This window comes from Dama dama, chromosome 17, assembly GCF_033118175.1.
Source record: "Dama dama isolate Ldn47 chromosome 17, ASM3311817v1, whole genome shotgun sequence".
Classification (NCBI taxonomy): domain Eukaryota; kingdom Metazoa; phylum Chordata; class Mammalia; order Artiodactyla; family Cervidae; genus Dama; species Dama dama.
In genome coordinates this window covers 61,405,896-61,433,195 of record NC_083697.1, presented here as the reverse complement: position 1 = coordinate 61,433,195, position 27,300 = coordinate 61,405,896, and the positions used below count along the sequence as shown (strand labels likewise).

At 44.0% G+C, this 27,300-nt stretch overlaps 1 protein-coding gene across 7 annotated transcripts in view; it reads right to left on the bottom strand.

The window, feature by feature from the left end:
* Positions 1 to 24,142, bottom strand: part of TBC1D1 (TBC1 domain family member 1) — a 224,886-nt gene extending 200,744 nt beyond the window's left edge. For 2 of the 7 annotated variants that reach the window (XM_061164540.1, XM_061164541.1), the window contains exons 1-2: positions 23,953 to 24,140; positions 9,884 to 10,386 (exon numbers count right to left, since the gene is read on the bottom strand). In XM_061164540.1, coding sequence (XP_061020523.1) covers positions 9,884 to 10,300 — 417 coding nt within the window. In that variant the 5' untranslated portion in view covers positions 10,301 to 10,386; positions 23,953 to 24,140. Of the gene's footprint in view, positions 1 to 9,883; positions 10,387 to 23,952 lie in introns of all 7 variants that reach the window. The other 5 variants (XM_061164544.1, XM_061164542.1, XM_061164543.1 and 2 more) reach the window with 5 other exon arrangements.
* Between the last annotated feature and the right edge of the window lie 3,158 nt (positions 24,143 to 27,300).

The window sequence follows — 27,300 nt, the reverse complement described above, 5'->3', positions numbered from 1 at the left end:
CTCAGGATTAGCCACGGAACCAGAGCAGCGACAGATTTGGAATGGGTCTTGAATAATTTGGATGAGAGTGTGAAGGAAAGAGAGAAATCTAGGAGAAAGATGACCCTTAGATTTTGGCTGTAGCAACCATCATCGTCACTTAAGAGCTGCAGAAGACTGGGAAAACCACGGGTTGGTGGGGAGTAAGTTCAAGGGTTTATTTTAACCATGTTGAGTTCAAAATGCCTATTTAGTAGCTACGTAGACGTCAAGTTCAGAGTCGGATAGATGAGTCTGGAACTCACTGGTGAGTCTAAGCAATAAATTAACTTTGAGAGTCCCCATCAAATAGGTGGTATGTACTGCTATGCTGAGTTCATTTGGAAAGCGTGTCAAAAAGAGAAATGTAGAAGACCATCTCAAGGGATATACAACTCAGAATTAAGAAGAGGAAAAACCAACAAAGGAGGCTGTGTAGAAACCACTGTTAGAGGCAAAGGGAAAATAGCAGGTTGTGGCTTTCCAAAAGCCAAGAGAAGAGAATGTTTGAAGACAGAAGAAACAATGTTTTGTCAACTACATCGAAGTTACTGGATGAGAGAAATACAGAGGAGGGACGACCAGATTTCACAAGCTACAAGTGACTGGTGACAGGTAGGAGCCATCAGTGAAATGATCAAGACAGAAGCCACAGTTGGTAAACCAAGGGGAAAAATAGGGATTTCCCTGGTGATCCAGTGGTTAAGAATCCACTTTCCAACACAGGGGACATGGGTTCCATCTCTGGTCTGTAAATATTCCACATACTGTGAAGCAACGAAGCCTGTGAGCTGACTTGTGAAGTCTGCGATTCTTAGAGCCCGTGCTCCACAAGAGGAGCCCTCGCTCTTCAGCTAGAGAGTGCCCCCCACCCCCTGCTCACTGCAGCTAGAGAAAGCCCTCAGGCAGCAACGAAGACCCAGCGCAGCCAAAAATAAATTTTTAAAAATTTAAAGCAATTACCCTCCACCTAAACAATTAAAAAATAATAATAAAATGGGCAAGTAGAAGCAAAGGTAGCCACCATGGCAACTCTTGAAAGGTGGAGCAGAAGACTGGACCAGTTACTGGAGGAAGCTGGGATGTGAAATGCGGTTAGAGGATGGCTTGTTTTTAAGACGGGAGATACCAATATTTAGAAGACTAAGCAAAAGCAGACCAAGAATTTCAGTTCGGTGTTATTTTTCCTATCATTCTTTAGGAACCAAGCAGGTCAGCATCAGTAGGACAGGAAGTCTTATTTGACTTTCTCTTCCGTTGCTGCTGCTGCTGCTAAGTCACTTCAGTCGTGTCCGACCCTGTGCGACCCCATAGACGGCAGCCCACCAGGCTCCCCAGTCCCTGGGATTCTCCAGGCAAGAACACTGGAGTGGGTTGCCATTTCCTTCTCCAATGCGTGAAAGTGAAAAGTGAAAGCGAAGCCACTCAGTAGTGTCCGACCCTTAGAGACCCCATGGACTGCAGCCTACCAAGCTCCTCCGTCCCTGGGATTCTCCAGGCGAGAGTACTGGAGTGGGGTGCCATAGCCTTCTCTTCTGTTAGAGGCCAATAAGCAGACTATTAAAAATTTTCTGGGTACCAGAGGGGAAAGTCATCGGAAGACATCAACATGGGTTTATAGAAATGAACCACTTCGTATAATACTTGTGGATCAAGACACTGCTTGATTTTTTACACGACTACTGTGATAGCCTCCTAACTGATCTCCCTCTTCTATCTCATCTCACTACTTCAAAATCTAAAAACAGATCTAGTTATTTCACTTCCCTAATACCTCTCATGGCTGACATAGCACAACCTTCTTAAAAAAACACCCAATATCCTTAACAAGGCAGCTCAAGCCCTGTAAAATCTGACTCCAGTCTTTCCTTCCTGTCGCATCTCTGACTGTGAAATTTGCAAAACATCACATCACAGCAGCTCCAGCCACAATGGACAGCTCTGCACGCCTTTGTCCCACTTTGGCTTGACGCGCTCTACCCTCTACTTGTGTGTGAGTGAGTACTAAGTCACTTCAGTCGTGTCCCACTCTTTGCGACCCCATGGATTATAGCCCGCCAGGCTCCTCTGTCCACGGGATTCTCCAGGCAAGAATACTGGAGTGGGTTGCCATGCCCTCCTCCGGGGGATCTTCCCGATCCAGGGATTGAATCTGTGTCTCTTCTGTCCCCTGCATTGGCACGCGAGTTCTTTACCACTAGCACCACCTGGGAAGTCTTCTACTGAGGACGTCCATTCAATCTGCACCAAACTTATCAGCCTGGGAAATACCTAGAGGATCTTTAAAACCCACTCAAATGTCTTCCAAATTACATTTGGCAGGTCCCTCCAGAAGACAGACCTATGACAAAGAACTAAACACTTCAGAAAACAACTTCGTTTCAGGGTAAGAGATTTAGGAACAATTTAGCTTTCTCAAACAAAAGGGAACGTTTGTCAGGTAGTATGTGTGGACATAGGAAGATGATGACTCGCCAGGTGAAACCTCCAGCCATGTCCATTGTTCAATATGACCCATTTAATTATTTGACGGCTATGATTGTCAGCAGGAGCCAAAAATCAGTCTCTAGAAATTTCTCTTGTTCCTAGTTCTGCCCTCTGGAGCAATTTACAAATTGTCTACTTCATTTTGTATAGAGCAGCTTTTCACATAGCTTCAGGCACTTATTATGAGTACACTAGGCCTCCTCACGGTCTCTCAAATTTGCTCTTTTATAACTTACAGATGTTTGCTAACTCCCTGCAGTACAGCCTTCAGAATCTATATTTGGCACATAAAGCATCATGCTACTTCTTAAGGGGGCAATCATGGCTTACTTGACTTTGTACCCTAGCACCCAGCCAAGTAAATGTACATCAGTTGTATTCCAAAGAAAGAATTAATGTAAAATCTGCCACATTTCAAATACATCACTTGAGCACAGGAAAGGATGACTTCTGATGTTCTGCTGGAACTGAAAGCAGCTCCTTTCCTGCCCTGAAGTCACATGTGAGTTTTCTGGTACATCCCGTGTCGAAGTCCTCCCCCGAGCCCCATCCCTAATCCAGCCTCTTCTGAGACTTTCTCTGAGCTGGGCTTAGTCTCCAGCTGGCTTGCTCTGGTTGGTGGTTCAGGATCACAGGCTGCAGTTAGTGGGGTGGACACTTAACCGTCCAGAAGGGGGAAAGCACTCAATAAAGAGAAAAATTAGAAACAAGAGATTTATCTCTTTCACCATATTCCAAACTAGCAGCCCACAGAGATCTTAACCACTGTAATATGCACCTAGAATTAAAAACAGGTCCTAGTGTTTAATGGGATTTTTTTTTGAGAGTAACTTTGAGCAAAATTCTATTACTAACAAATAGAAGGCAGCAAAGGAAAGCAGAAAATCTGAACTCACTCTGTGATAAACATTCAAACTATTTCCAGAAATCTTTTCTAGGTAGCTTGTCGAAGGCTAACTAGTAGAAAATGCAAGCTACATATGTAATTTAAAATTTTCTTGTAGGCACATTCATAAAGATACAGTAAAAGATGAAATTAATGTTATTATTATATTTGATTTAACCCAATATATAGAAAATATTATGGTTTCAACACGCAACAAAAATAGAACATTATTGAGATATTTTACATTCCTCTTTTCCAACCAAGTCTTTGAAATTCACTGTTTTGACACTTACAGCACATTTCAGTTCAGACCTGCCACACTCCAAGTGCTCAACAGCCACAGATAACTACCAGTGACTGTCCTGGACACTGGAGGTCTAGGCTATAAATAAGTCCTTCTAAGACACAAGTCAACTTTAGGTTCAAGACACTTGTAAAGTCTATTCTTAGGAACGGATTTTTATTATAAAAATAATTACCAATGCAAAGCAATCAGGGAAAAATGCAAAGCTATAAAAAGTGATATGCATTGAAAATAACGACGTCTAAAGAAATTATCTAGACACTGATCACAAGGTGGATGCTTCTGAAACCCTCAGACTCATCTCTCAAAGTCAAAAATAAGTTGCATAATCAATCCTGTGTCATGGAGCCAAACCTTCCAATAAATACTTTGGAGTTCATGCAGTCCAGGACATTCTTTTTATAGATGAAAAAGAGTCCCTGCCAATCCCTGCACCAAGCAACCAGCTTCTGTCTAGTGTGACAGACAGTCAAGTGTTGATGGGTCGACACGGACACACTGCTCCGTGCACCCAGGCCCTGGGTCATAGCCACCGAGTGGGCCCCCAAATGAAATCTTACGTAACAACCAGGATGGGATAAAAGATGCCACATGGCAGTTTTAATATCCATGAAAAAATCCTCCGAAACATATGCCACAAAGCCTTCTCAGAACCATTCCCTGAGTAGCAAAGAAAGATTCTTGTCTGATATTTAAAAATTATGAACACTCAATGCAGAAAGGCGCTAGAAGAGCTGCAAAATAATACTTTGCTCTTCAGAATAATCACCCTCAGGAACAAAAACACTCCAGCTCAGTGTTATAATTTCAATCTTCACTCCAGCAAAGAAAGAAAGTAATGAGCCAGCAAATATAACAGCCAAGCAAGAGATGCCACTGAAGCCAGCCTCTATTGAACATCCTGAAATAAATGATGCATATTTTAAGTCACTAACTTAAAATTCCAAGCAGATGGGGAATTATTAAGACAAATGAATGATGGGTAAAAGTGCAACCGGAACAAAGCTATGATCAAAACCAAAATTTTTTAAATTGTTAATTAAACCATAAAACTCAGCCAAAGCAACTTGGGCTTATATAGGGGACGTAAGTAGTAAAACTGCTAATCACAGGAAAATAACTGTAGACCACCTTTTCAATTGATAGGCAACATAATGAATCCAGAGAGGCTTGGTGGGGTAGCAGTCCATCAGTTACTGAGAAAGATGGTGTGCTTAGAGGGTCTCATGTGAGAATACATTGGTCCTGTACTGGAAATTTCAAAAGGAAACCTTTATTGCTCTTAAATTAAATTCACCAATAGTTAAGCACTCTTAAAATGAGCAGTATGGGAGCCCACAGGGTTCAGCCTCAGATACAGCTCACTTTCAAGAAATGCAGTTTTGTTGCCAAAAATCATAGAAAAGGAAATCCATTCTTGCAAAGGACACTGACATTCTCTCAGTCATGCCTTCCTCAGCAGCACTTAGAAAAGTCTTTCTGAAAGTAGACTTCTTTCTAGTCCCTCCCAAGCCCCTCTGTCTCTGACCCCAGGCTCCTTTGGCATACTTTTCTGTCCTTGTCCCGAAGGTTTTAGTACTTCCTTATTTTGCAGCAAGAGATAACATTTCCTCCTTAGAAAAGGGAGAAACGAAGCTAGCAAGATTCTAGCAAATCCACGATGCTCTTAGGGAGGGCGGGAGAGGGGAAGCTCTGCTCATTCATGACATCTGTCCCAGTTATGAAACCCCCATGCTGTGCCCAGATCAGCCCTAACTAAAGTGGGAAACAGTGTTTGAAAATCCAGGACAGGTTACAAGTATAAGTCAGCTGAAGAAGAGTGGATCCTTATAGCAAAACTACTCCCACACACCCCAACTTCTGCCTTTCCCCTGGTCCCATGAACTGTCCATTCCCTCACCTAACACCAGCCTACACTTCTCCTCCATTTATTATCAGCTCAATAATCCTTGCCATTCCTCATTCAAAATCCATTCTTTCCATTCATTGACATAAAACAACAACATACACAGTCAGAAGCCCCAGCCTAACACTTACACTGCCTGCAACTCAGTACTGGAAATCCTTTTAAAGGAAGCAGAGCTCTTTACATTGTAAAGAAAAAAAAAAAGAAGAAGAACTAAAATGTAAATACTCTTCTGAGTGATCTGAAGTAACACTCAATGAGTGGCCAAGTTGATGTTCTCAGAAGAGACAAAGCTGAGAACTGGAGAAGGAAAGAATAGTGAGATAATTCTCTTAGACTTTACGCTTTTCCTAGGGCTGAGTCCAGGAGGAACTCTTGATTTCTTTGTCTCATGACGGGGTAAAGACCTACTCAGGGTCACCCACGTAGCTATCTGTTTTCCAGAGTGGATTTTTTAAATTTCCTGCCATGGATTCTAACTTAACATTAAACTTTAACTCAGAACCTTATGCTACTGTGTCCACATGTGTTTGGAGGGATGTTCTTGGATGTTATGAGAAAAATGTAATCCATGGTTCAATAAATTTGAAACTTAATGGACAAATGTACAATTAAAGAGTGGAATAGAAAATATACTGTTTCCCTAATACAACAGTTTTTAGAGTATGGTCTGTATAATTCAGTGAACCAATATTTTCTGAATAATCACTGCATTATGTTACAGAATCATTTGTGCTTAAAATATTCCTTAAAGCACAAGACAGACTAATGGATTTTAACAAAGTGTAAAAAGTGCTTTGATATGGTTCTGGATTGCACACTGCAACAAACCCTTAAGAAACTGCATTTGTCTAGTTTATGTATAGCATTAAAGAAAAATATCCACAATTTTCTAAAAAGGCTCAAAAATATTTCTCCATTTTCCTAGTACATATCTGTGTGAAGCCAAATTTTCTTAATATGCTCAACCAAAACAACATATCACAAACAGAATGAGTGGAGAAGTAGCAGAGAATTAATAGTTGACCACTAATCCAGACATCAAAGAGATTTGCAAAAAAACCAAAAAACCAAGCAAACAAAATTAAATGATGCCAGTTTTATCACTAAAATTTTGGGGAAAATACAGTTGATTTTTACAAAAAAATATTATTCAGGCTAACACATAAGGAACTTATCACTTTTTAAATGAATACCTTTATAATATCTCTGTTTTAATTTCTAATATAGTAAGTATTAATAGATATAACCCACATTAATGCTCTTTGGGATACTGAATCATTTTTAAGAGTGGAAAGCATCTTCAGATCAAAAAGTCTGAAATGCTGCCCTAATGTATTTTGATCATGGAGGCCTTTCTCTGTGGAGCATCTTGAGTATATTCTATGAAGCATACAATGGGAAACACAGTCTCATGCTATGCTTATAAAACTATTCCCTTTCATGTCTCTTCTCAGACCTTCTTCAGTAAGTTAACCTACATGCTGTTCAAAGATTTCCTCTCATCTCACATGGTGGTTTTGTGCTCATGACCCTGGCAGTAAATGCATATATTCTCTGGCAAACACGGGTGGATACTGATTTCACTTATTTAGAAGAGGCCTTAATCTATAGCATTATTTCTCGGAGCAAACGTTACAAATAGTCTGGAGAAACAATGACACGGGTTAACCTGCTCCCACAGCAGATAACGCTCTGGGCAGAGGCAGGGTGCCAGGATGACCCAAGAACACAGCATCGTGCCGGCCAGAATCGGGGCCAGTTTGCTTCACCATTCAGTCTTCAGCAAGAGAAGCCCTGATTGAGATGCCTCTGTTACAAATTACTCTTTTATGAAACGAGCGGGATGACAGCAATTTACTACTCCGAGTACTGGCCGTTTGTGTTTGTAAAAACTGTAAGCAAGCCAAAGATAACTTCAGGACGGATTCATATTTCTACCGTGGCTTTTTAGAACATAGAGTGAGGTCAATTCTCTACTTTCAGCACGACTCGAAGCCCCAGTTCCAGAATTTAGTTATAAATCTCTTCTTCCTGTCAGGTAGCTGAATGACTGGCTGGAAGCCCGTTCTCAGATGCCTATAAAAGATTTTGGGAAAGAGTCAGAAGTATAAAGTACTGAACAGCTATTCCATGCAGAGACTGCCCCCAAGGAAACAGTCCTTATATAGAGCTGGCGTGGAGAACAGGCTGTACAGTCCTCTAATTTTCATCCTGGAATGTGCCCAAATAAGAGCACCATTAAGTTCACTTATGCAGTTTTGTTTTTTTTTTTAATGTCCAGTTTATAAAAATGCTGCTCAAGGTTGACCAGGATTGCATCCTGAGAGCTGAAGATCCTCATCTTGGTCTTTCTGTTTTTGCTTAAGATTTGAAATGAAATTGGCATAAAATCTCCTTCTGATAAAACTTTCATTAATGAAAATTTTTATTGGCATAAATGCTTACTAGTTTCAGGTCCCATTCTAATTCATGTAGTCCTCCCAGCAGCTCTCTGAGACAGAGACTATAAATACTCCATTTTACAGATAAAGAAAGACTCAGTGTTGCCTAAGGCCACGGACTTTATAGATGGTAGACAGGACTGGGGTCCCGGAAGTCAATCCCTCTGACCTCTGAACCAGGCCGCTGTCCCACCTGAGATTCATGAACAATAACATCAACTGCTTTTTAATAAGAAGATATCCAATTCTGTATGTAAAATAGTGGTTATAAGCTCCAGGTGAGCAATTATTTCAAAAAGCCTTCCTTACACTCCAGTGTGTTTGAACCCCATTCTCTGAGTTCCCGACACATGTCCTGGCCACAGACTGAGTTGTATTTAACTGCCTGGCCAAAAGCATGAATTTTCAAATGAGGTTTGTGCACCTTGGAGGGTATAAAAAAAAAAAAAACCAGTGTGGTATAGGGACAAAACATTAGCATTTCTCTTTATAGTTATTGACATTTTTTTTCAATTGGAGGATAATTGCTTTACAATGTTGTGTTAATTTCCGCTGTATAACATCGTGAATCAGCCAATAATCAGCCCTAAGTTATAAATCCATGACCTCCCTCCTCAGCCTCCCTTCCACTCTGCCCATTCCACCCCTCTAGGTCATCACGGAGCACCAAGCTGAGTTCCTGGTGCTATACACAGCTTCCCATTAGCTATCTATTTTATACAAGGTAATGTATGCATGTTAATGCTATGTTTACCACAAGGACTGGCATTATCATCCTCAGTCTGCCTCGGTGCATGTAGAAACAGCCGCATAGGCCCACCACACAGTCTCACAAGGCACTCAAGACGAGCGTGGGCATTCCTCACCAGCAGGGTGAGCACCCTCACCTGCCTGTCTGCTTTCCGAAGCGGCCCCAAATCTCAGTTTACAGAGGCACAATTGAGAAAGTGGCTGTCGGGATTATATTTTCAACCATACCTAAACTAACTCTCACAAAACAGCCAAGTGGCTTCAAAGGAGTCCTGCAGAGAACTGCAAACAAATGCTCACAACAATACAAGCACAAATAAACAAGAAAAGAGTAGAGCGGGTGAGATTTTTATCATTCCTTTTATAATATTTTTCTCAGCCATATCATAAGATATCACAGCAACAAGCCAGTGAGGACAGACTTGAAGGTGTGGCCAAAACCAAACACAGAACAAAACAAAAAACGCCTGAAAGTATCAAAACTAAGATTCATAGCCACTACTTTTTACCAATGGTCTCTGCCTAAGCGAACATGGTACTTTGGGAAACTGGCTAATAAGACTCTTAGACAGCTTACAAATAAATATATTTTTGTTAACAGCATCAAAAACGTAGAACTCGCTGATCTAGAACTTTGCTACTCAAAGTGCAATCTGCCAAGGGGCAGTGCCCACATCATCTGGCAACTTGTTAGAAATGCAGTCTCAGGGTCCATCCCAGACCTACTGGATCATATCTTGCATTCCCCAGGTCATTCGTGGGCACATTTCTGCTTGAGAAGCACTGCTTTAGGACACACATCTTAAATGATCTGAATCCTAGTAGCTCAGCTCTTCTGTATAGGTTTCAAAAGATTTCTCTGTTGAATTTTTGAACTCATAAACTTCTCATTTTAATAAAATATCTATTATCAAATGATCTTAAAGATTATTAAAAAAAACTATCCCCATAAACCAAAATCCAGTGAAATAATCTTGTATAACTGTAGCATTAGCTCCTTATTAATTCTAGTACAGGTAAATGCTCTAACCCCATATAACAAAGACCATCCAGCCACACCCACCTTTTTAATCCCCACCTCCACTTACTTTTGTTTGATCGTCGGCTTTGAACACATAGCAGATACTCTGCTGATTGGCTGCATCATTTTTAATCAGACAAGCAAAATAACTTGGGTCGTGACTATTGTGAATCAGTTTGTGAACTCGCTGAGGCTTACACTCGAAGATGCTGGAACAGATCAGTGGATCCCACTGTTGACTTTTTCCTGGCTCAGGCTCACATCTCAATCCAGACGGCGAAACACAGAGGCGGACTGGCCTGGTGCCAGGCTCCTTTTTGGAAGACTGCCCGCTGAGTCTGCGCACCTCCGCCACCACCCAAGGCAGCATAGGCATGGTGGTCAGAGAATGCACAGGCAAGGAGCCCACCAGCTGGAGGCCGAAGTCCACCGAGGCCTCGCTAGGCAGCGGGTGTCTCCTCGCTGTGAAGGTTATTGGTTCCATGTTGGGAAAGGTCTGGAAACTCAGCAAAACGTTGCCACTGTTTTTCTATTTTAGACCAAGCAATCTATTTCACATGCTTCTGAATCCTGCGGGAGAAAAACAGAGGCATTAGAATTTAATGAAGTCATGGCAATAGCTACTTTCAAAGAGATATTATTTCAGAGCTTGAGAGTCTGAAACCCAAATAGACGAAGAAATGGATATTAGCTCAAATAAGCCGCTCTTCCTAGAAAGAACTTTCTTCAAATTGTATTACATATAAAACCTAAAAATGCTGTAACTGTCACACTCACTAGGGGTTACAAAGCTCCCGACGGGAGACTCCTGTTAAACACAAGCCTCACAGAGCCAGCAGAGGCCAGCTCCCTAGAAAGTAATATAGCGCTGCTTGGACAGCTTTAAACCCTGCTGTATTATTTAACGTACATTTCAAGACATTTTTTTAAGATGACTGAATTCAGTACGTGGCTCCCCCAAAATAAGTAATCTTGCAAGAAAAAAGTGTCAGCTATCTATCATGACAGTCTATTGAACCAGGTCAGTTTTCAACAAATGACCTTATCACTTATGACACCACTGAATTTTTAAAGGCTCTCCCCGATGTAGTCCAGAGGTTCTGAATCACGAATTCAAATTCCATTAACACATACTTGGTGACTGTTACGTTCTAAACACCATCACAAATATTTTGTTTCATTCATGTACTATACACACCCCGTGTCTCTTCTCATCAACAGAGGGTGTTTTTTGTATGAGACTCAAACTCACTCAAGGGGTGATTTTCCTTTCTCTATGGGTGATTTTCAACAACCACATTTGATGTATCCTAACACCCTCCTATTCCACTGGATAACAAAACCTTTCTGTCCAGAGTTGAGTTGTCCATGGGATCTCAAGCTCTCTTCTTTTCGCATTTGCTCCCCGGGACTTTCATTCTCTCATGCATTCCCTGAGCATATAGACACATGCTAGAAGAAAGTCTATGAAGACAGGGACCACCTCTTATTCATCTGTGTCCTGGGGTCCAGCACAGAGCCTGACTCAGAATAGGCTCTATGTACGTGTCTGACTCTTTTTGACCCTATAGACTGTAGCCTGTCAGGCTCCTCTGTCCACGGGATTTTCCAGGCAAAATACTGGAGTGGGTTGCTGTGCCTCCCCTACAGGGGATCTTCCCAACCCTAGGATCAAACCAGCATCTCTCTCTTTATTTATTTATTTTAATTGGAGGCTAATTACTTTACAATATTGTGGTGGTCTTTGCCATACATTGACATGAATCAGCCTTGGGTGTACATGTGTTCCCCATCCTGAACACCTCTCCCACCTCCCTCCCATCCCATCCCTCAGGGGCATCCCAGTGCACCAGCCCTGAGCACCCTGTCTCATGCATCAAACCTGGGCTGGCGAGCTGTTTCACATATGATAGTATACATGTTTCAAGAGAGAGACAGAAACCAGTGTCTCATGTCTCCTGCATTGGCCAGCAGATTCTTTACTACCTGGGAAGCCCAATAGGCGCTATATGTTAAAGAAGTGAATAAAGATTCTTTCATAAAATATATATATATATATATGTGTGTATATATATGTGTGTGTGTGTGTGTGTGTGTGTGTGTGTGTGTGTATGTTCTCCCTTGACCTCAAAGTCCCCTGGCCCCAATTCCTCCTTTCCTACACAACTTTCTTCAAGGTAAAATCTCCACTTGCTCTCTCCACTTTTTCCTCCATCCACGGTCTGGACTGACCAGAAGCAATGAGGAGCCACAATTGTTGCCGTTAGGGTCACCCACATCTTCAGGTTGTGAAATCCAAATGGGGTTTTTAAGTCGTCAGCAGCCTTGTCCCTCCAGACCACTTTCTCAGCGCTGATCACTCCATCCTGTTTGAAACTCTCCTGCTTCTCCTCTTCTCTAGTTGTTTCTTTTCAGTTCCCCGATGGCTTTCCCCACCTTGACTCCATCCTTTCATTCCACCTGCATCCTTTGGACAATTTCACGTGACCTCTTGGTGTCAGCGACCACATTCTAATACTCTTGCTGCCACTGATAATAGCTTACTTTCACTAGGTACTCAGTTCAGTTCAGTTCAGTCGCTCAGTCGTGTCCAACTCTGCGACCCCATGAATCGCAGCACGCCAGGCCTCCCTGTCCATCACAAACTCCCAGAGTTTACTCAAACTCATGCCCATCGAGTCGGTGATGCCATCCAGCCATCTCATCCTCTGTCGTCCCCTTCTCCTCCTGCCCCCAATCCCTCCCAGCATCAGGGTCTTTTCCAATGAGTCAACTCTTTGCATGAGGTGGCCAAAGTAGTGGCGTTTCAGCTTCAGCATCTTCATCTTCAGCTTCATCTTCAGTCCTTCCAAAGAACATCCAGGACTGATCTCCTTTAGGATGGACTGATTGGATCTCCTTGCAGTCCAAGGGACTCTCAAGAGTCTTCTCCAACACCACAGTTCAAAAGCATCAATTTTTCGGCACTCAGCTTTCTTCACAGTCCAACTCTCACATCCATACATGACCACTGGAAAAACCATAGCCTTGACCAGACGGACTTTTGTTGGCAAAGTAATGTCTCTGCTTTTTAATATGCTGTCTAGGTTGGTCATAACTTTCCTTCCAAGGAGTAAGCGTCTTTTAATTTCATGGCTGCAGTCACCATCTGCAGTGGTTTTGGAGCCCAAAAAAATAAAGTCTGTTTCCACTGTCTCCCCATCTATTTCCCATGAGGTGATGGGAATAGATGCCATGATCTTAGTTTTCTGCATGTTGAGCTTTAAGCAAACTTTTTCACTCTCCTCTTTCACTTTCATCAAGAGGTTTTTTAGTTCCTCTTCACTTTCTGTCATAAGGGTGGTGTCATCTGCATATCTGAGGTTATTGATATTTCTCCCAGCAATCTTGATTCCAGCTTGTGCTTCTTCCAGCCCAGTGTTTCTCATGATGTACTCTGCATATAAGTTAAATAAACATGGTAACAGTATACAGCCTTGACGTACTCCTTTTCCTATTTGGAACCAGTCTGTTGTTCCATGTCCAGTTCTAACTGTTGCTTCCTGACCTGCATACAGATATCTCAATAGGCAGGTCAGGTGGTCTGGTATTCCCATCTCTTTCAGAATTTTCCACAGTTTATTGTGATCCACATAGTCGAAGGTTTTGGCATAGTCAGTAAAGCAGAAATAGATGTTTTTCTGGAACTCTCTTGCTTTTTTGATGATCCAGTGGATATTGGCAATTTGATCTCTAGTTCCTCTGCCTTTTCTAAAACCAGCTTGAACATCTGGAAGTTCTCGGTTCATGTATTGTTGAATCCTGGCTTGGAGAATTTTGAGCATTACTTTACTAGCGTGTGAGCTGAGTGCAACTGTGCGGTAGTTTGAGCATTCTTTGGGATTGCCTTTCCTAGGGATTGGAATGAAAACAGACCTTTTCCAGTCCTGTGGCCACTGCTGAGTTTTCCAAATTTGCTGGCATATTGAGTGCAGCCCTTTCACAGCATCATCTTTCAGGATTTGAAACTGCTCAAGTGGAATTCCATCACATCCACTAGCTTTGTTCATAGTGATGCTTTCTAAGGCCCACTTGACTTCACATTCCAGGATGTCTGGCTCTAGGTGAGTGATCACACCATTGTGATTATCTGGGTCAAGAAGATCTTTTTTGTACAGTTCTTCTGTGTATTCTTGCCACCTCTTCTTAATATCTTCTGCTTCTGTTAGGTCCATATCATTTCTGTCCTTTATTGAACCCATCTTTCCATGAAAGTTTCCCTTGGTATCTCTAATTTTCTTGAAGAGATTCCCTAGTCTTTCCCATTCTGTTGTTTTCCTCTATTTCTTTGCTTTGATTGCTGAGGAAGGCTTTCTTATCTCTCCTGGCTATTCTTTGGAACTGTGCATTCAAATGGGAATATCTTTCCTTTTCTCCTTTGCTTTTTGCTTCTCTTCTTTTCACAGCTATTTGTAAGGCCTCCTCCGATAACCATTTTGCCTTTTTGCATTTCTTTCCATGGGGATGGTCTTGATCCCTGTCTCCAATACAATGTCACGAACCTCCATCCATAGTTCATCAGGCACTCTATCAGATCTAGTCCCTTAAATCTATTTCTCACTTCCACTGTATATTCATAAGGGATTTGATTTAGATCATACCTGAATGGTCTAGTGGTTATCCCTACTCTCTTCAGTTTAAGTCTGAATTTGGCAATAAGGAGTTCATGATCTGAGCCACAGTCAGCTCCAGGTCTTGTTTTTGCTGACTGTATAGAGCTTCTCCATCTTTGGCTGCAAAGAATATAATCAATCTGATTTCGGTGTTGGCCATCTGGTGATGTCCATATGTAGAGTCTTCTCTTGTGTTAAGAGGGTGTTTGCTATGACCAGTGCATTCTCTTGGCAAAACTCTATTAGCTTTTGCCTTTGCCCTGCTTCACTCCACGTCCAAGGTAAGAGAAACCCAAGTAAGATGGTAGGTGTTGCGAGAGGGCATCAGAGGGCAGACACACTAAAACCATAATCACAGAAAACTAGCCAACTTGATCACACGACCACAGTCTTGTCTAACTCAATGAAACTAAGCCATGCCGTGTGGGGCCACCCAAGATGGTCGGGTCATGGTGGAGAGGTCTGACAGAATGTGGTCACTAGGTACTAGGCAAGTGTTATTTCATCTTGTAACAACCTTCATCTCTCACCTTGGTCTCAATTAGAGATTACCAATATTGCCATTTTTATGGCCCAGGAAACTTTGTCATAAGTGATTTGAGTTTGCACCTGATTCTCAACCTATTCTCTTGCACAAGAACGCATCTACCATATAAACACTAATGATTCACATATGTTTGTCTCCTTCTTGAGCTCCAGATCAAGACAGGCCATTAAATATTTCTATCTGGATAGCCTATTCAGACAGCATCTCGGCTTCAGTTGAGTTGTTTTAAATCTAACTCAGTCTTACCTCCCTCCTATCCAGAACTTCTCTTCCCTCCCATCACTATTTATTTTATCAGCCAAGTCAAAAGCCAAGGAGTCATTGCTGTAGACTGAATGTTTGTGTCCATCCTCCCTCAGTTTATATGTTGAAATCCTAATACCCAATGTGATAGTGTTTTTAGGGGTAGAGACTTTGGCAGGTGATTAGATCATGAGGGTGGAACCCATATGAATAAGATTAGTGCCCTTATAAGAGGCCTAGAGAGCTCTCTTTCCGCTTCTACCATGCGAGGACACAGGGAAAAGAGAGCAGTCTATGAACTAGGAAGCCAGCCATCACAAGATTCTGAATCTGCCAGCACCTTGATCTTGGGCTTCCTGTCCTCCAGAACTGTAAGAAATGAGTTTCCATTGTTTATAGACTACCCAGTCTGTGATACTCTGTGACAGCAGCCTGAATGAACTAAGACAGTCCTTCAAATCCCCTCTTCACTCGATCACTACTTCTTAACTGACTTCACATCTAAGTAAGTCTGACTTTTTTTCTCAACTGGAGAAAAAGTGCCCCCACACCCAATCCAGCCTTCATGTATTTCTTAGAATAACTCAACCAACACAGAAAGTTGATCATATCACTCCTCTGCTAAATCCTTAATCACAGCCCCCATAACATCTAAACTCTTTGACATGGCATATAGGATCTCTTCAGAATCTGGTCCTTTCCATATCTCCAGCCGCGTATCCTCCTCTAAAATGCAGCTTTGGGAGCTTTCCAGGTGGTGTGGTAGTAAAGAATCCACTTGCCAAAGCAAGAGATGCAAGAGATACAGGTTCAATCCCTGGGTTGGAAAGATCCCCAGGAGTAGAAAATGGCAACAAGTTCCAGTATTCTTGCCTGGAAAACTCCATGGACAGAGGAGCCTGGTGGGCTACCAAGAGCCCATGGGGTTGCAAAGAGTCAAACATAACCGAGAGCCTAAGCACGCACGCATACGCACATGCAGCTTTTGGCTCTGAAGATAAGTAACCAGACACGGTTCTTCACATGAGATGGGATTTCTCATGCCTCCGTGCCACAGAGCATACTGTTCTCTCTGTAAGGAACATAATACCTGTCACGAACTGAAGACAGCCTGAGAGTTTACCCTGCTTGCAAACTTACAAGTCAGCCTGCCACAAATTAGCCTCCTGGTAGAGGACATGAGCCTCCCAGGTCAGACAGAGGACAATTTATTACTCTGAGCAACAGCAGTAGCCACAGAGGCAGCATTGTGGCTGGCTCCCTGACCTTCAGTTCCCACAGGCCAGGTGACATCTGTATCCACAGTGGGTTACAGGAGAGGCACCTGAGATTTGAAAGCCTGAATATTTTATAATAAGGAGTAAGCATGTCTGTCCTTAAATTCTGGAGTGTCTTCCTGAGAGAGACACTATTTCTATCTTTCTTGGCTGTTTGCTATTGAAAAAAATCGAAAAGGTGGTCCAGAACAAAGCAGTCAGTCCCTCTGCTCACAAAATAGCATCATGGACTACCCAAGGAGACTCTCCCAATGAAATGGAAAAATAGGATCATTGACAACCCAAGGAGACTCTTCCAATGACCCCCCCACTCTTGTCCTCTAACCTAATGCCAACTCATAGGCAAGTCCTAGTTCAAGCAACTGTCACCTCTTTCATCCATGGTGATTCAGGGCAGCCATCACCATGCCCTGCTGCACTTTCTACCTAAACATCGTATTTATTTTAAAAGTTTGAATAGGTGTCCCTAAACAAGTCTGTAAGCGTCTTAGGCTCATAAGGTTTGGGGCTTCTGAAATCAGTATTCAAATTCTAAACAATTTCTGAGCTACAACTGAAGTCTATTCTTTTTACTCTATGTTTCTTATGTGACATATATGCATATATCCAAAGAATGAATTTTTATAATTAATTTGAACATGGTTAAAAGTGAATTTTTTAATTTTAGATGTTCCAAAGTTTAGAAATAAGCCCATATTTTATTTAGAGTGCTAAAGTATTTCATAAAAGTGTATTCCCTATCTCTCTTCTTTTTTTTTTTTTCTCTTTTCTTTTAAAGTAAAGCTTCTCTTGATGATGAAAACAGACTTAAAGCTCATATAACCCCACTAATAAAGGTCTCTCCTGTTTTTCTTTCTCTCACCTACAGGTGAAAGTGGCATTAAATATCTGGCTCAGCTTCCACTCCTGTAACTGAATCTGCTTCAAGTTCTAACCGTTGACAGCTGCTAATCCCAAGATATGTTTAAAGAAGTGACTAGAATTATTACAAAGGATAGACCCAAGATCTATCAGTAAGAGTAGATGAGGTAGTTATTAATATGGTGGCAACCAGTGTAGCAGAATTACTGTCAGTTTTCTTGTAAGAGAATACAAACATGAAGCAAAAAAAATTACACAATTTAGTCATTTCAATCATTTGGTAAATAATTAGTCATCAAATTGGTCCTGCAATTTCACTGTCAAAACTATTTGGAGGCCTCAGATTTTCAGTTTTCAACCAGGTGGGGCACATCTTAGTTTCTTTGTAAAAAACAGACTGGACCTTAACACCTTAACACTGTCAGTAAACTATCAAGTTGTAAGTTCTACTTCAGACAGAGTCTTAATTATTTATAAGTTATTCAGATTCTGCTGACATAAGATTCATGGTAACTTAGATTAGGTGAATAACTATTTAATGTTCAATGAAAAGTTACATAAAACAGAAGAACCATTCAAACAATCCTAACAAACCATCAGATTATTTTTAAGCCATCTCAGTCCACATCATATGCATGTAACGTGTGACCATCCTCGAGGCCCCAGGGAGAACCATCTATTCCAGGAAGTCTCCTGTGCTTCATCTCTCAGAAATACTCTGGTCTGTTATTCTGGTGAGCGTCTAGTCATGTTCTCGATAGAGTCAGCTGCACAGAAGTCCTACCCCTCCCAGAGATCTGTGTTCTACAACAACTCCTGCCCACCACAACCCATAACTATGGTGGGACCCAAAACACAAAGACACTCTTTCATCAGAATAGTTCCAGTAACTTTGTTATTGAGTCCTGCCATGATAGATACCCCTGGAAGCATGTATCTAAAATCACAAAATTTTAAAGCTAGAAAGGTCCTCTAAAGCCACTCGAATTTCTTTCTTACATGCAGGAAGTGAGGAAACCGAAGAAGCTAAATGGTTTGTTCAAGTTTGGTGACAGAATTAGGACAATACAAGTCCCTAACTCCCTTCCAAGTGTGGCAAAGAACCTGTTTTCTTACAAAAACACTTTCAAGTGTGAAGTTGAGAAAACAAATTACTTTTCCAAATCTCAACTTTACTCTTAACAAAAGGATGGAACAAGACCATCCCCAAGTTTTCTTGTGTCTCTAAAATCTGGTGAATCTCATTTTCATAATGTAAAATACCAAATGTCCCCGAGACTGTGTGGGGATAGAAAGCTGCTCCGCTCTTCCCTTAAGGAATATAAATGTGGGAGAGATGCATGAAGACAGCCTGGGGTTTATTGATCAGGAAGCGAGAAAGGGGATGGTGGGAGCTAGCTGGCTGTCACTGGGAGCCCCCTCTCTTCCCAGCACCCATCCACTCCCTCCCTCCCAATAAACCACAGGGAGTAGGGTGGGGACTTTCCAGTAACCAGCCATATACTGCAGCCCCTGTGGGTCCAGCCCTTACCTTCTCAGACACCCGTGGGAGGGGAGAAGAGTGAGACAGATGGATGAAGGGAGGGCTATTGGAAGCTTCTAGCTCCAGGCCAGGTTAGGAACCAGTCAATACTGATTAGCTGTCAGGGACCTGCGGGAGAGACAGGAAACCCCAAAGGACACTCATTTCCCCCTGAGAATCAATGACATTTTTTTTTTTTTCCTGTTCGTACTCTAGATGGAGTAGCTTGCAGCTGAACAGGATTATTCTGCCACTTGAATAATCGCATGCAGTGAGATCACTGGCTTGGCTCGGCTATGAGTCCATTTCCTGCACAGAATCCCACCCAATCAGACAAGTGTGCTGCTCACTCAGGAACTGCTCACAGGTCCCCAAAGTCTTTGAAGCTGTCGGCTATTTCACTGAATGGCTCCTGGAGCTAGTGGTTCTAACCTTTACTTCATCAAGGACGCTCCAGTACCTGGCTCTGCCTCTCTAACTTGACACAAAAAGTAATGCTGTTTTGAATGACTTCCTTCCTATATAAATCAGAGCTAATTCAAGCCTAGTCCTTTAGAACGTCACTGTCACTTCCAGTATTCTCTTCCACGGTATTGCATAGGATAAAAGAGTGGGGTGGGATCGTCCTAGCTGGCCTCTAGGGGTTATGTCCAACCTTCCCCCCTGCATGGCTGCTGTAAGTTTTCTCCTAAAAGTAACAGAGTTAACTGTTAACACATAATTACACTTACCTGTGAGTCTGTTAACAGGTTTTGCACTCATAATAGCCCTGACCAATAAAGACTGTTATTACCATATCCGAATAAGAACTATTTTGGACTATAATCATCATTATAGCTCCAGTTTAATGATGAGAGACAACAAGGAAGTTGCTGGCACAGAGAAGTGAGGTCACTTGCCCAAGGTCATACCAGCAGCAAGTGGCAGAAGCAGGATTCAGACCCAGGTCTTTCCACTCCAGAGTCAGTATTACCTATTAACTAGTATTGGGTATTACACATATGCTCTTCTGTGTTCTTACAGCTCTCACTAGAGTCTTTTCATCATCCCCATTTTATATAAGTGTCCTCTAGCTAGTAAATAAGGAAGGCAGGATTTGAATCCAGACCTCCCATGTGCCCAAATTTCTGTTCTTTGCAATCTGACAGCATCTCCAGATGAAAGTAACACTAAACTACCATTCTAGTAGACGAGCAGGGTTATTTTTCTACCTAAATTTTACAATAATAACCTAAATCTGAGGACTTCCCAGGTGGCTCAGTGTTAAAGAGTCTGCCTGTCAATGCAGGAGCCACAGCAGACTTGGGTTCAGTCTCTGGGTTGGGAAGAGCTCCTGGAGAAGGAAACGGTAATCCACTCCAGTATTCTTGCTGGGAGAATCCCGTGGACAGAGGAACCTAGAGGGCTACAGTCCATGGGGTTGCAAAGAGTCGGACACGACTGAATTGACTGAGCATGCGTGCATGCAACCTAAATCTAGTGTCAAGATGATATGCTCAAACTGTAAAGCAAGCCAATATAATTATAGCAGTAAGCAATATACATTGTGTGCTCACTACCAAGCATTCTACTAAGCACTTTACACGTATAAATTCATTAAGTTTGACAACTTATCCATAAGCTCCCCTCTCTGGAAGTTTAGATTCACTGATTATGTGTGTGTATATATATATGTGTATATGTATATATATATATATGTATATATATACATATATATATACTGTGTTGTTAAATGGGTACATCTTCTTTTTAAGAGCAAAAAATAGCTGCTTCTTGTCTCAAAGGAAATAGGCACACTCAAAATTAAACGCATCTTTGCTGGTACTAAAACATATTTCCTACATTCTGAACACCTTCACTGAAATCTAAGCATCAAGAACATTTCACATGGCCCCAATATGACCAATCATTTTCTAAACATCTGAAACCTGAACAGGGACACACTGATCTTAAATCTAAGAATCCATCAAATGGAAATCTTGGCTTGAAAATGTCAAAAACCCTGAAAATGGAAAACTTCATGTATTTTGTGAAAAATCTGGTTTAAAAAAATTTTTATTCGAATGTGGAAAGCAAGCAATGAAAATAAAAGTCAGCAAAGGTGTTCATAATCTGTACTGAAAACTTAAATCCTTTACCACCAGAGGGATACAAACCTAACACTCTTTGGTTTCTGAGTGGACTCACAGCCATTTTAATGAACAGATTTTATTTCTCCAGATTTTAATGACCAAGGAAAGAAGGGGGCCTAGAAGGTAAATCAAGTGGGATGAATGAGGCTACTAAATTTGAGAAGAGCAGCACAGCAGACAAGAAAAAGGTCAAAGGAAACTACGCCAGGGTACCCACACATGAGCACACCTATGTAAGCCCCCAAGTGGGCTGATACACATGCTAGATCATCTGGAGAACCCGAAGAGTGGAGACTGGAGACCCTCAGACAAACGCTGTGAGGTGAGATAAAATTAAAAGCATATTCAAAGACGGAATCTGCAAGCAGCATCCCCACTCTGGGCACCATCGTGAATGAAGATGCTGGGGAACAGGTTTGCGTCACACTGCCTGTCAGTGGTACATCCCAGAAGCTCCCAGAAGATCTGGGACTGAAAGGCGCCAACCAGCAACAGCTGGCTGTGCCCGGGGGAACAGCTGGTTGCTGCTGTAGCCCTTCTGGTGAAGGCCACCTTCTAGGGTGTCTTCAGGTGACACTTCCTGTGTCCCAGGAAGTAGGACACAGAGATTGTCAACGGCTGGATGATAAGGGAAGTGGGGCAAGCCGAATAATTTCTTCAGAGTTGCCCTTTTCTTCCTCAAACATCTGGTACCATGACAACGTCATATGGGACCAAAGGTCAACACTGACATGAAATGTCACCAACACCAAACCAGAAATGTGACCACAGACAGAGGAGAAATCTCCAGAGCTCTCAGTGGGAAAGGTAAAGGCAGACCAAGCAGAGTTCCATTTGCAAAACTTTATTTTGAAGCTAAACTAATATGCTAATAGTTTATAACTACACCAGTGAATTTTCCCCGTTTTACTGGTCTGCCAGTGGCTGGACAAGTCCACATAAAGGCATTTATTTTAATGATTGTTTGATGACTTCAGGCACTGCTTTGAGCCACACTTAATCCCTCTTATATTTCTTTGCACTCAATCGATTCTGTGGTCTCAGGATACTGCACTGTCTTCACTTCAGGAAATCTCCCCTAAACATTTCACACAGTGCCCTTTAATTCACAGCTGCACTCACTAGCCACTAGCTCAGGCTTTATCAACGGGATACGATAGAGAAATTTGGAGAGCAAGCACTTTTTATGGCCTTATTTCCCTATACCTTGTTAGAAAAAAATAGAGAAGCAGGCAGATTCGAGACTGCCACAGCTTTCCACTTGAAACAACTATAAAATATCTGTTTACAAAAGCAGTCAATCCTATTTTATGCAAACCTTTTCATTTCATGTCCTTATTTCTTAAGACAGTCTCCAAGGTTCCCAGGAAAGAGCTGTTCAGTTCAGTTCAGTCACTCAGTCATGTCCAACTCTTTGTGACCCCATGGGCTGCAGCACGCCAGGCTTCTCTGTCCATCATCAACTCCCAGAGCTTGCGCAAACTCATGTCCATCCAGTCGGAGCTAAGCAGGAGCCACACCTCCTCCCCAAGGGAGAGAAGCCACCTCAACTCTACAAAATCGTGCAGAACCCAGCTACTTCCGGGATCCCTAACCAAGATGGTAATAGAACATCATGTGTTCAGAAATATACAGAGTTGTCATGCAAGGTGGATTCCCAGCCCCTTAAAACAACTCTCCTGTTCACTCCTCAGGCCAACCCGTCCCACCCACAGCAGGTTCCCAAAGCACAAGGAAATCCAGAGGTGGCCATGCTTCTACTCCTACCAATCTCATCTCCAGTCTTTGGAGGAGAAGGAACTGCAGTTGTCCCAACAAAGGGATTTTTTTTTTTTTTTAAATCAAGGACTCTGCAGTTCAGTTTAAGCACAGAGCAAAAGGTTTAGACGTTTGGACTTCTAGAGATAGCTGAGTTTCCTAGAGGTGACCTATTTAAGCCAGGTCACTTTTATTAACTTGGCTGTAAAGCAGAAATACTTTATACGCCAATAAAAGGTAATTTTAATAGGTAATTTTAAAATGCTCTTTCAAAGTCTGATTATGTAGTATCGCTAAGTAAAATCACCCAATTATCTAAAAGGAAGAATGAGCGATCTACGAAGTGAATGAATACCCATTAATTCATGCAGGGCACTCAGAATCAAACGGTTTGGTGGGAGGAACAATCATCACTTTCGATTTCTTTTCCTTTTTAAGTAACTTCCAGAGAATAATCTATTTTAAATGAAATAGCCACAGTAAAGCCGCCTCTAGGTGAACTTCAGAGAAAATGACATCTCTTTTAAACACACACACACACACACACACACACCCCTTACACCCACAACAACAACTCGTGGAGAAGTTAGAGGGGTCTCACAATCACAGACAGATCCGGAAGCTGCTAGAAACAATTAAGCAGGGTTTCAAAATGACTGGTACAGGATGTGCCCATAGAAAGAAGTGTTGCGCGCGCTGGTGGGGCTGCCAAGCTGCTACTGCGAAGTACCCTGAACTTTTAAAGGGTGGCCTGGGGTCACTCTGACCGCCGTCCCCCTGTTCGGTGGCCTCACAAACACACTAGCCCTAGAGATATTTGGCGGGAGGGGCGAGGACGGAGATGCGAAGACCGAGAGCAGGAGCGGAGGGAGGGCCGAAGGGAGGGTGCCTGCGGGAGCTCCCGGGTCGCTCTGAACTTGAAGGTTTCGCTTTCGTCCAACTAGGGGACAACGAGGTGGCAATAAACTTCCTCTCCCGAAACACCCCCTGCGCGACAAGGACAGCAGGAACGCCCCCTGGAGTGCCCGAGCCCAGCTTTTCCGCCGGCCCGGGAGCGCAGGGGCCCGCCAGGGGTGGGGGACGGGCGGGATGCCCCGGGGGGAGGCGGCGGGGTGGCGTGGGCGAGGCCCCAGGAAGCGCCTACCTGTGCCGCGGCGCGCTCAGAGTCCGGAGCCCGGCCGGGGCGCGCAGGTGTTCGGGGGTAGCCCGGGGACGGCCTGGGCGGGCGGGGCGCGCATCGTGGCTGGCGGGCTGCTCTCTTCCAGCCGCGGGGACTGGCAGGGCTCCCGCCTCCTCTCCAGTCGGCGGAGGACGCGGCGGCAGCAACAGGCACCGAGGCGCCGGAACGCCGGCGGCAGCGGCGGCGGCGGAGGAGGCGTCTGCGCGCGGCTCGCGTTTCCTCCCCCCTGGCAGGGCGAGCGCGGGGGAGGCGAGGCGAGGCGAGGGCTGAACCCGGGATCTCCCAATTCGGTCCCCAGGGACCCAAGACGGGGACGCGATGCCCCCTCCCTCCCCACCGCGCCGTGTGACTCTGCTCGAGCGGCAAGGCCGAGACGGGCGAGTCACTCGCGGGCAACAGCTGCTGCAGTGCAGGTCCACCGCCGTCTCCCTCCCCTCCTTGTCTCTCCCTTCCCGGGCGGTCCATCCTCAACCTGCTCCCGGGCAGCCAGCCTCAGCCCCGAGAGGGTGTTGGCGCGTCGCCCCACCCAGCCCCGGAGCAGGGTCTTGGCCAGACGAATACCCTGGGCTCCGGGCACGCGGAACCCCGCGCCTGATTAAGGCCCGCGAGGAGGGATGTGCGGTCCAACCCTGTCCTTAGCAGCCTATTTATAGCAGGTGGCACAGCCGGCCGCGCTCCGGGCCTGCGGGGCTCTCAGCAGGTGGCACCGCCAGCCCGCTCTTCACTGCCCTGCGGTAGCCTCGCCTCCTCTGCACGCTCGCCTCCTCTCTCCGAAATGCACACGGTGAAAACTGCACGGAACACGGGAAGGTGGCCAAGCCTCCTGGAGGCTCTTCCCCACATTACCCCTTCTTCCCGTCCTAGTCAAGGAGAGAATTGAGGCACGGGCATCCTCTGGGGCTGAATCAAAGATTCAGGGAACAGCTGAAGTGTCTTTTCCTATTACACCCGTAAACCCATTTCCGAACAACTGCGGGATGACGCAGGGGCTAGACTGCTTTCCCCCTCCCTGATGGTCCAGAGCGCGCGCGCGCGCACACACACACCCCCTTTATCTCCCTCCCCCTCCCCCTCCCCCTCTCCCTCTCCCTCTCTCACACACACACCCACACCCCTCCGTGAGCCCACCCTCGAGTCAGATTTGGGGAAGTGGGTTCTCAGCGGCCTTGTAGAGTTTAAGGAGAGACACCAGGGAGATGTAAGACGTCTGAGAAAGCAGGCTCCTAGGGTTAGGAGATGGCAGGGTGCAGGACACAGGCAAACCTCCTGAATCCCTGTCTTACCAGGTAAATTTCACGCCCCAGGGCAGGGACAGGGATCTGAGGGAAGGGGGGAGCTGAGCAGAGAGGGAAAGGTAGGAAGAAGAGGAAGATGGTCTTGGGGTAGATGGAGAGGGGGGCTGGGCGGCAACGGAAGGGGGCGACATCCTTCAGGATTTTTTGCTTGGTGTAGCTGCAAGCTGACTTTAGGGAAGTGGCTGAATTTGAGCTGCAGGGTTGGATGTGAACCCACATTCCAGCTCCACCACTCAGTTTGGCTTAGACAAGCTGCTGGACCTCTGGTCTCCTTTCTTTTTACCTGTTAAATGGGACCAATATACACTTTATAAGAGCCCTGTGAGGATGTAATGGGAAAGTGTATGTTAAGTGGAGCACAGTGGCACATATTGTGGACCTCAAGTAGTGGCAGCAGCTATTGTTACCCTGGCTCAGGATGCAAATACAGGTTGAAGGTTCTCCCCTCCCTCCTCACCTCCTTCTCTCTCCAGGAACAGTGAGTTGCTAGGAGCTGAGGAGGCCTCTGGAGGAGTCTTTTTGATCAGGACTAGCTTATGGTCCCTGATCCCATTCCTCTGGATGCTCACATACAAGGGAGTTATATTTGGGTGGGATACAAATTTTTATCCACAGCTTGATTTAAAACTCATCATACTGGTAACTCTTATTCATTGAGGGGGCTAGTCTATTTGAGGCATTGTGGAAGCCACTTTATATGTATTGTCTCTAATCCTTGCAAAAACTCTGCAGGGCAGAGATGATTAAATCCAGAGGTTAATGCCTCTTGGGGCCACAGAGCTAGTAAGTTCTGGGATCTAGAGCTAAAGCCCCTCGTAGCACACTTTCCCTCTGGCCACGGTGTAGCTCTCTTATAGCACTCAGCTCGCTCTTTATTATAGTGCAAATTGCTTGTGTACTTAGCCTCAAATCTTTTTTTTAAAAGATGAGGAATATACACAGATGTATACAATGATTAGAATGTTTACTGGGTTATGCAAATTGTTCTTCATTAGATTATAAGACCAGATACACCAGCGGAGTCTGGGGGGCTACAGTCCATGGGATTGCAAAGAGTCAGACTTGACTGAGCATTCATACATACACACACACACACCAGTTAAACCATATTGCTATGTCTTGGATCACACCATAATTATTTCCCATCTTCATCCCCAACTTACTCATACAGTTCTCATCGCCTCTCCCAGAGTGCTGGATGTCAAGACAGGCACACTCATCCAATTTCATTGACATCCCCAAACTGTCTTTCATACATAACCAGTCAGCTGATGGTTGAAACTATTACCTAACTACCTTGTTCAGGTCAAGATTGGGCACGGCATACAGAGCATCCTGGCCAGATCTCCTTCCATCCTGCCCTTCACTCCCGTTGCTTTTCCTCATTAACTCCCTCTGCCCCCACTCCACCCACACCCGAAGTCCCAGAATACAGCCAAGCTTCAGTATGTGTAGGCAGCCAGATGGGGTGCTAATCAGGCCCCAAAGGTAGGAAGTGGGAAGGGTGGGGGACAGAGGCAGGCCTAGGCCTCTTGTCTCTCATACTATTCCTTTCCTCCTTGCTACTTAGGTCTAGCAAGGTGTAGCTCAGAGATTTACAACTTAGTGGCAAATAACCATTTCCGTGACCCTATAACCCGAGTTAGGGAAGGATCATAACCTTGTGAGAAGCAGTGATTTCTGTATTACTTTTCCAGTTCCTAGAGTCAGTTACTGCCCTGGGGGTAATCATGAGAGATTTTATAATATCTTTAGCTTCCTGGAGACAGAACTCCCTTTATGATATGTGGTGAAGATTTTCAAATTTTTTTTGCTATAAAGCACTATCTCAGAGAGTAGAGGAGAGCCTGTCATCAACCTCATTGGCACTCGTTTCTAGCAGCTATGGAAGAAATAAAAAAGGGGACTTTGAGACGAATGGTGTTCCTGGGATGGCAGGATAAAGGCTGTTGAACAGGGAGGGTGCATCCACATGCATAGCAGAAAGGCAGGAGGGACCACGCAGCTCTCATCTGCC